The sequence below is a fragment of the Esox lucius genome, chromosome 4 (assembly GCF_011004845.1).
Source record: "Esox lucius isolate fEsoLuc1 chromosome 4, fEsoLuc1.pri, whole genome shotgun sequence".
Classification (NCBI taxonomy): Eukaryota; Metazoa; Chordata; class Actinopteri; order Esociformes; family Esocidae; genus Esox; species Esox lucius.
In genome coordinates this window covers 17,341,909-17,355,730 of record NC_047572.1, presented here as the reverse complement: position 1 = coordinate 17,355,730, position 13,822 = coordinate 17,341,909, and the positions used below count along the sequence as shown (strand labels likewise).

The 13,822-nt window shown below is 40.5% G+C and overlaps 2 protein-coding genes across 10 annotated transcripts; one reads left to right on the top strand and one right to left on the bottom strand.

Annotated features, from left to right (window-relative positions):
• Positions 1–109: 109 nt before the first annotated feature.
• ctsf (cathepsin F) lies at positions 110–7,206 on the bottom strand. The gene is made up of 13 exons (XM_010898385.4): positions 6,953–7,206; positions 5,464–5,574; positions 4,665–4,746; positions 4,377–4,444; positions 4,214–4,295; positions 3,995–4,108; positions 3,586–3,734; positions 3,384–3,480; positions 2,593–2,793; positions 2,438–2,502; positions 1,313–1,403; positions 1,142–1,200; positions 110–956 (listed from the first exon to the last, which is right to left on the bottom strand). The coding sequence occupies exons 1-13, from the start codon at positions 7,184–7,186 to the stop codon at positions 882–884; spliced, it is 1,428 nt and encodes a 475-aa protein (XP_010896687.2). The 5' UTR covers positions 7,187–7,206; the 3' UTR covers positions 110–881.
• An 82-nt stretch (positions 7,207–7,288) lies between these two features.
• On the top strand, positions 7,289–13,803 carry LOC105026739 (seipin). 9 transcript variants are annotated; one of them, XM_020046097.2, is made up of 10 exons: positions 7,289–7,376; positions 8,483–8,754; positions 9,118–9,199; positions 9,486–9,629; positions 10,154–10,183; positions 10,358–10,492; positions 10,583–10,680; positions 11,215–11,344; positions 12,941–13,052; positions 13,146–13,803. In XM_020046097.2, the coding sequence occupies exons 2-10, from the start codon at positions 8,504–8,506 to the stop codon at positions 13,376–13,378; spliced, it is 1,215 nt and encodes a 404-aa protein (XP_019901656.1). In that variant the 5' UTR covers positions 7,289–7,376; positions 8,483–8,503; the 3' UTR covers positions 13,379–13,803. The 9 variants fall into 9 exon arrangements, with proteins under 9 accessions (XP_019901656.1, XP_019901660.1, XP_019901661.1 ...); XM_020046101.2 differs by lacking the exon at positions 7,289–7,376 and adding an exon at positions 7,492–7,991 and having other exon boundaries at positions 10,358–10,459; XM_020046102.2 differs by lacking the exon at positions 7,289–7,376 and adding an exon at positions 7,492–7,991 and having other exon boundaries at positions 11,284–11,344.
• The last annotated feature ends 19 nt before the right edge of the window (positions 13,804–13,822 follow it).

Here is a 13,822-nt window from a genome sequence, read left to right as displayed (position 1 = left end):
TCGTGTCTGTGGGCTGCATTCAAGAACCAGTTGTTTTAGCGACTTGTCACTGAAAGATATACTTCTCATATGCATATACAGACTAAATAAATGTATTTATAGAGGCATAAAAGATAAGATACTTTTTTATTCAATCGTAATGGGTCTAGTTACACAGCACTGCAATATGTAACAGATACTTGGCTACACATTAGCCAATGTAGGGTCATTTTAAATTGCAGAAACCATGCAAACACACAATCACAACAACCTTCACAGCCAAGTTTTAAGTTGTAAATATGGAGACTGATGTTACTTGGTATTGTGTCCGCACAGAGAATGGTTACATTCTGTGAATATTAATGGAAGTTCCTAAACACTATGACTACAATGTAAAAACAGTACATCCCTTAAACTTTATAAACTCAGTTATTTTAATGATAGATGACTGATAACTCTGCAATTAAAATAATACTAAAAATTATTTTAAAAACCTATAGCCAATAGCGATGAACAATGTTACAACCTCGAGCAAAAATCCACATGCAGTAATACAGTCCTATTTTACAACTGGGGAGGTAGCACAGTTTCAAGGAAACTTAACTAAACAGCCTGAATGCAGTCTAAAAACACCAACTCCCATAAATTATACACTCAGTTATGTTAAAGAGATGACAAATTATACAGCAGCAATTACACAGATACACAGCAATTAAGATATCCTAAAAAGAAATGTAAACACCTACAGTAAAATCCAAACAAAATATTAGTACCACCTTAAAACATCTAAACACGAGGTGGTTCATTTTACGAAAGAACGATGAGGTGTGAGGTGATAATGATTACTGATATATTAGGGTACAGCGTCAGCAGGTCTTCATGTGTGTATGTGATATCACGGTCTAGTTCACAACGGCAGAGGAGCACATCTTGTTGATGCCACAGAGCCCGGATCCCCTGTATAGGTAATAGTAACCCTGGAGGGTGGGAAAACATCATTGGAAATGTCAGTCAGTGGACACACGCATGTCAAAACTCCCATTTGCACAATATTTTCTGAGAGATCCGGTCTGATTAGGTATTATACATGCATTGTAAACATATGCACACGCATACACAACACCCTGTCAGACAGGTTTAAGGTCTCCCATCTCAGTCTCACCTGTTCCCCATAATCCTCTCCCCAGCTGTTCTTGATTGCCCAGAAAGGTTTTCCTTCACCTGCATGCAGAGAAAAAAACAGATGATTATGACTCACATTGTGACTCATAACAGAGAGTACTTATTAGTTAAGGTTCATGTACGGGTGATTTTGTAGTTTAATCAGTCTTACGTTCTCCATATCCGACAAGCAGGACTGCATGGTCAATCATCCAGGGGTTGCAGAAGATCTTCAGAGGATGGGAAATTCCCTTCCTGTAGAACTGAGGATAGACAAAGAGGATAAACACAAAGACAACAAGGGTGTGTAGATTATTGACAAGTTTAATTTAGGTAAAAGGTCTGTTAGGTAGATGGCAATTAACTCAAGTAAAAGTAGCACTCTTAAGAAACTACTCACAGAAGAGTAAATATGAATCTGATCAGAAAACTACCTTCAAAAACGTGTGGTAAACAGTGACAACAAACAAAATTATATTAAATAAATAATAAAATGTCCTGAAGAAAAGATGATGTACACCCAGGCACTGTTAGAGCAACGCCCTAAAAGTAGGCATGACACCAGCTACCCACGCAGTAGAATCTATGAAATGTATGGTGTGAGGTACCAGTGCCTACAGTCTAACTATCAGAGCCTTCCATAGCTCCTAACCTCGGGCCATAAGAATACCCAAAAAGGCTGCATAATGAAAGATTATAAAATGTCCATAATTAACAAATGTCTCTTCTTTGAGCTGTCTCTTAGACAAATTGTTGTACACCTGCGTAAATTAACGGTGGGTATGAAGAAATTGATCAAAACCTAGTAAATATACCACTTGCTAGTATTAGAGGATTCACTAAAAAAATTAAAAACCGGTGGAACAGTAAACCTGTTGAGTTTTAGTGATGCTAATTTAAAGCCCCAATGCAGTCTTTAAATTATCACTTAATGTCCAATAAGTCACTGCATGTGTTTATTCAATTAACTCCATAATTTATTCTCTATAATGTATTTCCTTACAAGTCTTGAAATGCCCAGTCTGATCATGTGAGTGAAACAAACTCAAAGATACACATCCCTGTTAGGCTAATAGGACGGTCTAGACCCCTTACCTAGAGGTCATTGTTCACATTAAGCCAAAGTTGAATCAACGTAAACGGTCCAATATCCCAGGCATTTTCCCCAAACAGTTCCTTATTTTAGAGTTATTTCCGCCTTATTTTTTGGAAATATAATAAAAACAGGAACGTTTTAACTGCACTGTCCCTTTGAGTCTATTTGTGGAGGATAAAATAATGATGTGATGACAGTTACCTGCATTGCAAAGGCATTCAGGGCCACTGAGACAGGTCCATTTTCTGCTAGCCAAGCAGCAATTTCTAGTGTTAAAAAGGGATGAAATCAATATTAGCACATCTCTCCCAAACTGTACCGTACCGTCTTTCTTCCTCTCCCATCGTCCCCCTTACCGTTCTCATCCTTAGACAGCTCCACCGAGCTGTTGATGTAGGCAGTGACTTTGTCATTGGTGAAGTCACAGCTTTGCTTCTTGCCGGTGTAGCTGTAGTCAGTCTCCGTTTCTAGGCCCCCCAGCTTCTCAATGGCTTCATATGCATTAGATGGAAGGCCGCCCCCACAGGCCTGGTCCAGAGTATCACAGTCCACCAGCTCTGTATGTGGCATGATATTGAACCAATCAAATGGAGTCCCTGACTTTGCTGTCGTACAGGTTCAGGGGTCTATGACACCTACAACAGTGGCTTTGTTTGCAACTTTTGGGGATTCTATGGTTCACTGGAGCAAAGGATCAGGAGATTCCTGAACTTTCTTCTCGTGTGTGGATCACTATCACCCTACTATGTAAAATAGACAGGCTTTCTTATGCTGTCTATTTTGCATAGTAGTTTAACGCCATCTGCTCTAAAATGTTTCGCAGGAGGATACATTATTCAAAGCAACACTATCAATAGAATCCAAATGCATATCCCATGAACTAGTTGATCCTAAATGGATAACCTGAACTCTATTGATATTATATATGTAGTCTAGAATATGCTATGTAAGACTGTGATCATTATGTGATGTTGCTGATATTGATTCAGCTTTGGTCTCACTCGGCAAAGTAGACTCTTCTCCTTGGGTAGAATATAAACTACATACGGAACAAAGAAATGGTGAACATGATCCGCGCACACACAGAACTTTCAGGAAATCAAATAATTTTTTGTCCAGCATAATGTTCCACAGTGCTTGTGTTTACCTTGTTCAGAAAGGGACACTAGTTGGCCTGTTTTCACAAACCATTGGCCCTCAATGTTCCCGGTCACTGAAAATGCCCAACAAGAACCACACATCCCCTGTAATACAAACAGAAACATACGGTCATCATTAACCAACCACACATTTCCTGCTTTGTGTGATATGTGCAAATCACATATTTACATGGTAAGACCCTCTCCTACCTGGTTCTTGACAGGGCTGACAGCTCCGTGCTCCCTCCAGTCCCAGCTAGGAGGGGCAGGTTCACGGGGCATAGCTGCAGGTTTCATGGCCCGTTGGAGGTTCTGCTGGTTCAGGAGGGGATTTAGGTACAGAGACCTAAACTCCTCCTCTGGAGGGAGAGAGAGATAGAGGGAGGACAGTTAACAGGGGATTTTTAAAGTGTAATTCAAAGTCTGTTGCAGAACAGATTCACTGTAGCCTTGGGGGTTAAGTAGAAGTGGAATTACACAACAGATTAGCTAATAGTGTGCAAGGGAACACGTTTTCTAAGTGTCACGGGAATGCACAGAATGTTCTGTTACTGCAGTGAGGGGCAGACGAGGTTGTCAGTCTTCCCAGACTCACAGAGACACTCAAACACTCAGTCACCTGTGAGGTCACTGAACTTGGTGACCCCGTACTCGGCTGTGCCCTGGTCCAGAGCCTGTAGCTTCTCCGCTGTCTTCAGGTTGTCGTGGAAGATCAGCAGCCTCCGGTCGGCTTCTGTGTCAGCAGCCATCCGAAAAAAACAGGATGTTCTATCATCAATGGATGGGGAAGTTGTTGTGAACACTTAAGGATTCACATGGATCACGTCTTATGACTCACCCCCCTGACTGCTGTAAGACCTGTTGTATCTGATCATGAACTCCTTGAACTGGCCCAGGAGCTCCACTGAATCCACGGACTCCTACCACAAAAGACAATGTTTGTTTTTTATTACAATGAAAACACAGAGTCAAATAATCAAACACACAAGATATTCTATCACCTTCAATGGTTTGCTGGTAGAAAGGGGCATTGATTCAACTTTGTTGGTCTCAACTGCCTGGGGATCCACTGAAAGGCAGACATTGTGGCAAAGAATAGAAACGTACGTGTAAGTATTCCTATTATGTAAACAAATAGTTGTAAAAGTAAATTACCTCAGAGGTATGCTTATTTCCCACAAACAGACATTAAACCCTGATCTGGTGGCAAACATTTCTTTTTGAGCAAGTTACACTGGCTCTGCCACTTAATAACACACCAACAAACACAGGGTTGGGGGATAACTAACCTGCTGGCTGGCACTTTTGTTTGAGCAGAGTGGACTTGCTCTCCCAAGGAATGTCCCAAACTTCAAACAAACACACCTCAGTCTAAGAACAGAAGAGGTTATTCTGTGATGCTGTGTACATTACTTCTTTATATAAAAAAAAAAAAATGCAATGTATTATTATCTGTGTGCTTCAGACAATATCATTTTTGATTAGAAAAAAAAAAGTAAGGGAAAACAGCCCCAATGTAAGTATCCTGAAGTAAACCCATTTTTCACTCTCACTTCCACCTTAAGTCAACCAAAGTCTTGTGCTTATGGGGGCATGGTCCTATCCGCACTTGCCAAAACCCTTTGTGTTTTGTGTGTTTTTTGATTGTTTTAATAGACTTTGGTGTTTGTGTTAATTGAAAATCAAATTAGAATATGAATTACAAAACAGAAATACTTCTTCAGAACTACACTAACTTTGAAGACATAGGATTGGTTTTACATACACAAACTATTGAGCTTGATTTTTTTCTGTCAAGGACTAGGCTTACGTGTATGTGAAACCAGCCCTTAGAACATATTGCTCCTTTGACCTTGGAGATTAAATTTCTGAGAAGTGATGAAAACAAAGAGACAAGGTGCACACACGCACGCACGCACGCACGCACAGGCCTTGATACTAGCCACTCCGCTGCTTAGCACTTCTCAGAAATAGCCACTTCTCCCTATTACTGAACATTTGACTTATATTGAATTTAAAGAGGAGGTGGGCTCTTACATTGGGTTAACAGTACTATCCCAGTTACACTCTCACACATTTAGCCCTCACCTTCAGGTTGTGTTCCTCAGGGTAGAAGTCACAGGTCCTCAGCCTGGCAGCTTTCTTACACTGGGTGTTACTGAGCTCCACCATGATGCTGTAGTGGATTCCCTTCACAAGCTACATTACGGACATATAGTGCACACCATTTAAATGAATTTCACATTCAATACAAATCCTGTCTTCATGGCATGCTGTTAAACCAGCTGATTGTGCTTAAAATGACAGATCTTTTATTCAGCAGAGTGTCAGCTGACCAGTTTGTTGAGGATAATACAATGGTATTTATTTATAGTGCATTCTGAATGTATTCAGACCCCTTCACATTTTGTTACATTACAGCCTCATTGTAATATTGATGTAATAGTTTTTTTCCTCATCAATCTACACACAACACTCAATAATGACCAAGCAAAAACAGGTTAAGATATTGTTGCAAATATATACTTTTTTTACTATCACACTTCAAATTGAGCCTGATCAAGTTGACTTTCAGTGTGATCAACTCAATTGGACATGCTTTGAAAGGGCACACTCCTGCCCATGCAAGGTCCCACAGTTGACAGAGCACATCAGAGCAAATAATAGGAATTGTCCATAGAACAGTGTTGAGGCAACAATCTGGGGAGGAATACCAAAAACACAGTGGCCTCCATCACTCTTAAATAAAAGAAGTTTGGAACCACTAACAAACAGGCCTTTATGGTACAGAAGTTACTCCTCAGTAAAATGCAGAGGACAGCCTGCTTGGAGTTTGCCAAAAGGCATGTAAAGGACTCTTAGACCAGGAGAAACAAGATTCTCTGGTCTGATAAAACCAAGATTGAACTCTTTGGCCTGAACGACAAGTATCACACCTGGAGGAAGCCAGGCACAACTGGCCAATACTATCCCTACGGTGAAGCAGGGTGGTGGCCACATTATGCTCTGGGGATTTTTTTAGCGGCAGGAATTGGGAGGCTAGTCAGGATCAAGGGAAAGATGTAAATGTGATGATTCTTTGATGTATATGCAACTTCCTTTTAATGCATTTACAAACAATTCTAAAGAGCAGACTTTGCCATATCAATACAGGGTATTGTGTTGTGAAACCTTTTGCGATAGAAAATAAACATTTAGCAATTTCTCCAAAACCCTCTTCATCATAATTTAATTTGTAACAAAAGATACATTTTAAATGTGTAAAATACAATAGGCTTTAGCGAATTCACAACAGAGCATTGTAATATATCCTACCCTGACGTAAGGTGTCATACGAATTCGGTTGTGACAGATTTAAAGTATGTTACGTATTCCCCTGAGACAGGTTTGACGTAGCCCGGCAGAGATTTTTCTGTTGTTTACATCGGCTTACTTCACAGGCACTGAAATTGTTTATCAATGTGTCAGATTATGAACTTTAAAAAGACAACCGTATTTTAGTCTAATAACATAAATAATAACATTGCACAACGTAAAATATTTTTAATAAACATCAACAACGTTAAGCAAAGCGTACCTGTTTACTGGCAGAAAGCACCTTGCTAACTCTGCGAACGTGCATAGCATTGGAACCCATATTGTAGCGCTCTTCTGCAAACTTCAGTGCTTTTTTCAATCCCGGGTCATTTTCCGACAAACGGACAGCAGACCCAGGTGCTCCCATCATAGGGCCGTCCAAATCCGCAAGAACCGATCCCAAAACCGCAAGGGTTAGGCAAAGGAGAACCGGGCGACAAAATCCGACGTCCATGTTGACCTGTCTGTCTGCTGAGCAGAAAAGGTCTAACGGACGATTTGATTATAGAACGAGGTGTTTGTTTCACCAGTTCACTATCAGTTCGACAAAAGCCTTCGAGAAGATGTATGCAGTCCAATAGATATTGTTGCCAGAAACAACGATGGAACGACGGTGGGAGGGGCTATGACGTTTGTATTTGGGGGTATGTTCAAGAAGACTTTAATAAACCACCGCATACGTCGATCGCAAGTGCTTCATGTTTAATATAGCCTTATTATTTATGTATCACATTCACTGCAAGCTGTTTGAAAAATATGCATAATAAAAAACAATCATCCATAAAAATATAGGGTTAATTTATGCCCACCAGAGACAGAACGCGTTATAAACTGTAAAAACATCAAATCAGATGCCAAATTGGAAATATATTTTAACATTCTCGATCAGACCGCAAAATCTAGGTATTTCAACGTCCCAGAAATTACTCAACACATCTGTAGTCTGGGAAGAATTGTTCCTTTTTCTGATAAAGGAGATATTACTTGAAACTCGTGTAGTTACGACTTCGAACATTTATTTAAATGCTGTACGGCTGTTGTTTGAAACTGTAACCAAAGACAAATGCGTAGTCTACGTGACCAATCTGGCGTTTTTCTCAGATCTCAGAATCCTATTGGTAGTGTTTTACTTGCTTTCATCAGTGCTGCAAATCAGCTGGGAGAAGTTTGGAATAGTGGGGAAACTTTTACTCTCCTTTATCAAACAAGTTTTTGAAACAGTCTGGCATTTTCACGCTAATTTATTGAGACCATAGGAGGTGAGTTTTAATACTTTAGAAATACTTCGTGTCAGCTTCTGTAAACTTTTATTAATGCTAGTTGTTTTCCTCCAGGTTGAAAACATGTCATTCAATTAATGTTTGTATATTTTAGTAAAAATATTTAAGACTCCATTATATAACTTGCTCCGTTTTAAATGTGCTTTTTAGAGATAGACTATTATGAATTATTCATACTTTATAGCTTGACCAACTCATACAGTTCCTTTCTAGTCATCTGATGTTGAGTTAGACTTGTGACTTGTGAAATTTGATCCAGTGGTTTCATACTACTCAAAATCATCACTCTTTCCTCTGTGTGTCAAAATCCCCTGTCCCATGGAACACATGCCTCAATAGCCTCTTGTCATTGCCTCTCACATACAGGCCTGTAGAATCTTTCTCCTTGTTCATACACTCTTCACTCTTTATGCCAATCCTAACCAGATAGAATCTCTGTGATCATACTGTCTTTGCCTTTGTTTGATCAGAAAACATCGAACACTACAGAAATGGAAAGAGGAAGAGAACATTTGGGCACCGAAGGTCATCGTGAGTCAGATCTAGTTGAACCAACGCTGCTATGGCTCCGGGACAGCGTTGCCACAGTAAGGCTGCAGGCACGTCAGAGGGTGTTACAGGGAGCATTGTTACTGTGTGCTGTCGGGCTGTTGCTGTGGACCTCCATCTTCCTATACGGGAGCTTCTACTTCTCCTACATGCCCCAGGCCACCTACAGCACACCTGTCCACTACTACTACAGGTATGTGACTGTCTCCTTCTCTCTCTCTCTCTCTCTCTCTCTCTCTCACACACACACACATACAGACACGAACACAGTTGTTGTACTATACCTGCAAGGACTTTTTTGAGACCAAAATCTATTCTTATTAAAAATTATATTTCTACCTAACCGTGTAACTATCTCTAACCTCAGCTATAACCTTAACTATAACCATAACTTTAAACCTGTTTTCATTTGTAAGTCAGGACCAGTACATGTCCTTATTTCACCTTGTTTCGCTGGGGTTACTATATTTGTGATGTATTGTAATACACACACATAATAAAAATACTACTTCCATACCTAGAGCCATTTACAAGTTTTTCTTTATTCCATTTTCAGGACGGACTGTGATTCTTCTGCTTCTATTCTCTGCTCTTTCCCCATTGCCAACATCTCTCTCCTGCAGAATGGCAAGAACCAGGTGATCTACATTTTATAGAGTGTTTACATCAGAGGTGTCAAACCGGTTCCACGGAGGGCAAAGCATCTGCAGTTTTTTGGTTTTTCAGGTTCCCACTTCAGACCTAAACTACCAGGTGAGGTTAGAAACTAACCAATTAGTCACCTAATTAATCCTTCAATTACAAGGTGAGAGCGAAAACCTGCAGACCCTCGGCCCTCTGAGGAACTGGTTAGACACCTCTGGTTTACATCCTTCAATTCTATTGTCCACTATTCATTCATTAATTTGAATCCTGCTACGGCAGGCAATGACATACGGCCAGCCCTATCAGATCTCCCTGGAGCTGGAGATGCCAGAGTCGCCAGCCAATCGGGAGTTGGGAATGTTCATGGTAAAGATGTCCTGTTACAGCAGAGGTGGACAGACGTTGACTTCATCAGCACGATCTGTAAGTGGACCAATGTTTCTGAACTACTCAAGGGGCTTGTTAATTTGCAGGTGCATATTAACGCGGAGCGCTTTGCACATTTAATTATGAACTTGTTTTGACGTACTGGGTTTTTCCTGAGTTTTGCTGTTTCTGCATGTCCTAACAGGGATGTACGTGTAATACTGCATTTCTGTACTGCTGCAGTGAAAAGAATGACTCAATCAAGATCTAGTGAAACTTAAATCAGTTGCACAATGACACATTGACGCTTACCAATCACAAACTCTGATTATCCTACAAGCAATAATACAAACAGGAGTGTGTTATATGTCCAATATACCATGGCAAAAGGCTGTTATCAAGCACAGTGCAACACATCTTCGTGGTCCATATTGCTATTATAAACTGGTTACCAATTAGAACAGTAAAACTTTTTTTGTGTTACCTCTGGTATTTGAAAATATTATACCATCTAAATTTAGGGCTCAAACCCCCGGTTTATAATGGTGATTTGACCACCCTGCTGGTCTGCCTCTCTGCAGGTAAGGCAGCTAAGCTCCAGCTCTCGCTTTGTGAGTATAAGCCGTTGCCGCCAACTGACCTCCAACTCAGCTGTTTTATAGCATGCTATGACTGCTTACATACTAAATGTACTGGATACGAGTTAAATAAAGTTTCTGTGTAACTGTGTAAGATATCCTTAAAGACTAAGGTATTGTACTTTCTCCCTGTGCTGTTGCTGCCAGGCGATGTTGCACTATCGCTCCAGTCTGCTAAGGACCCTAGGAACACTATTCTTCATCCCGTTTTTCTTGTCTGGAATGGCAGACCAGAGACAGACAGTGGAGGTGGAGCTCTTCTCAGAATACATAGAAGATTCTGTGAGTCTCTGGCCATTGCCTGCATGTGTGTTTGCGTGTCTGCGCGCGCGCGTGTGTGTAATGATTTAATCTATCTCTCTTTCTCTGTAGTATGCCCCATCCATAGGAGCCATCATTGAAATCCAGTCTCAAAGGGTTCAGATCTATTCATCACAGCTAAACATTCATGCTCATTTCACTGGCATAAGGTTAGCTTTACATTAGGATCCCAAATTATGTATTTATTTTATGAAGCCCTTTTTATGTCAGCAGTTGTCATAAAGTGCTTTTATAGGTACACAGTCTGAAACTCTAAAGAGCAAGCAACATGAGTTAATGCACAGTGGCTAGGAAAAACTCCCTAGTAGGGTCAAAACTTAGGAAGAAACCTGAAGAGGGACCAGACTCTGAGGGGTGGCTGGTCCTCTTTTGGTTTTGCGGGGTGAAGATCAGAGTACATGACCTTTTGAGTCTCTGCAATATTTTTGCATGAGTAGATGACAAGCAGGTCAGTAAATGCATGTGGGCTGGGTCCAGAGTTTTTAAACAGAATCCAAGTCATCTGCATAACCAGGTGGACAAGGGCAGGGACATTCAGGTTGGGTGTGGGCAGCAGCAGCAGAAAACATCAAAACCAGCTATCTTCTTGGACACATTCGATTCACTTGGCTTACTGGATAATCTGTGAATAATATCCAAATTATAACTTGATAAACTGAACACATCCTGTCTCCCTGGTTTAGGTACTTCCTGTATAACTACCCAGTACTGTCAGCAGTGATGGGAGTGGCCAATAACTTTTCTTTCCTCAGTGTTCTCCTCTTCTTCAGCTACCTGAGACTCCTCTCAAGTCAGTTTATCATCCCACGACAGGTGAGGATAGTATATGGTCTCCAACTGGACGGAACAAGTAATTGGTACATGTAGGTCTGGAAATATGTGGATACTGACACTATTTTCATAATGGATTTGAAATTAAACAACAGATGCAATTGAGTTGCAGACTTTCACCTTTAATTCAAGGGGTTGAACAAAAATATAATATAAAACATTTAGGAATTGTAGCCATTTTCATAAACCGTCCCCTTATTTCAGGGGCTCAAATGTAATTGGACAAATTAACACAATAGAATTTTCATTTTTAATAATTTGTTCGAGAATCCTTTACAGGCAATGACTGCTGGAAGTCTGGAATGCATGGTCATCACCAAACGCTGGGTTTCCTCCTTTGTGATGGTTTGCCAGGCCTTTACTGCAGCTGTCTTCAGTTGTTGTTTGTTCCTGGGTCTTTCTGCCTTAGGTTTTGTCTTCAGCAAGTGAAATGCATGCTCGATCGGGTTGAAATCAGGTGATTGACATGGCCATTGCAGAATATTTAACTTCTTTGCCTTAAATTACTCCTGGGTTGCTTTGGCTGTATGTTTTGGGTCATTGTCCATCTGTAAAGTGAAGCACCGTCCAATCAACTTTGCTGAATTTGAGCAGACAATATATCCATATACACTTCAGAATTCATCCAGCTGCTTCTGTCTTTTGTCACATCATCAATAAACACTAGTGACCCAGTGCCATTAGAAGCCATTTTTGTTTTTTGGCAAAGTCTAATCTGGCCTTTCTATAGGCGTATGAATGCTTAACACCTTGTGGTGAACCCTCTGTTTTTGCATTCGTGAACTCTTCTCTTTATGCTAGACTTGGATAATGATATGCCTACCTCCTGGAGAGTGTTCTTCATTTGGCTGGATGTTGTGAAGGGGTTTTTCTTTACCATGGAAAGGATCCTACGATCATCCACCACTGTTGGCTTCCATGGACATCCAGGCCTTTTTGTGTTGCAGAGCTCACCAGTGTGATCTTTTTTTCTCAGAATGCACCAGACTGTTGATTTGGCCACTCCTAACGTTCCTGCTATCTCTCTGATGGATTTTTTTGCAGACTAAGGGTGGTTTGTTTCTCTTGCATTGAGAGCTTCTTGGACCGCATGTGGGTTCAAAGCAACAGCTTCTAAATGCAAATGCCACACCTGGAATAATCTCCAGACCTTTTACCTGCTTAATTGATGAATAAATAATGCCCACACCTGTCCATGAAACAGCTTTTGAGTCAATTGTCTAATTACTTATGGTCCCTTGAAAAAGAGGGGGCTACATGTGATGTAATTCCTAAACCCTTCCTCCAATTTGGATGTGAATAACCTCAAATTAAAGCTGGGAGAATGCACTTTAATTCATTATTTAACTGTAAAAGATTCATTATTAACTGTAACTTGGTTTAGAGACAAAATAACAAAACTTGTGTCAGTAACAAATTATTTCTGGACCTAACTGTATATGGTCCCTAACTGGACAGGACGAGTAATTGGTATTTGGTCTCTAACCGGACTTGATGATACTGAGACAATCAGCAGGAAAACATAAACACTGGTTTATTAAGCTTGTCATAACATGTTTTTTTTCCATGTGTGTTTGGGAATGTGTGTGTGCATATGAGGTGAGAGAGAGGATTAGTTTTCCTCAGAGGCCAGCTAGAATGGACAAAAGCCAGGACACAGATCCAGAAGATGAACACAGTGACCCAACAGGTACCGTATGCACACAGCTTTACCCATACCTGAAAGATGTGTAATATCTTATATTTTAAGAATTTGTCATACTTTGATGTGCTTTTTACTCAGAAATTGAGAGTTCCTCATCAGGTGCACTAGTGGAGGCGCCTGTCACAGCCAGCTGTCTTAGCCAGGAAGAAGAGTCCAGTGTCATTGCAGGAGGGGACGAGATGGATGTCAGACAGAGGTTTCACAATGAGGTGGACTTGGAAGAGACCATGGAAAAACAAGGGGAAACACCAAAACATTCAGACAGTACACTGAGGTCCCAGATCAGAACCTCAGCCTGTCCCATATCCTAATAGAGCTCCAAAGGATGACCAGTATCATATCGACCAATAGGTGGTGGTGGAGGATGATCTGGCCTCTTGTACTTCGTCACTCAGCAAACAAAAGCACCTTTTTTTTAAATTTCAAAACCATATGTTTGATGCTTGGCAAATGTGTTTACATTTTGTTTGCTGTTTCGATGTGTTGCTGATGGGACGTGTCATGCAAAACCCAGTCGATGTTGAAATATGACCATGGGCTTCCACCTAAGATGACAATTATAATGAAACTCACAAGATTGCATAAATGGAATAGAGTTTATATCAGATCATTTCAATATTATGAAACATCCAGGGTGGATGACAACACAAAATGCCTTCCTCGTTTTCACATATTTGCCTGTTACTGACAAGCACTCCTGTTCATTATTTTCTACTAATAAATATTACCTGTTTTATTGGTGTTTGTATAGCATT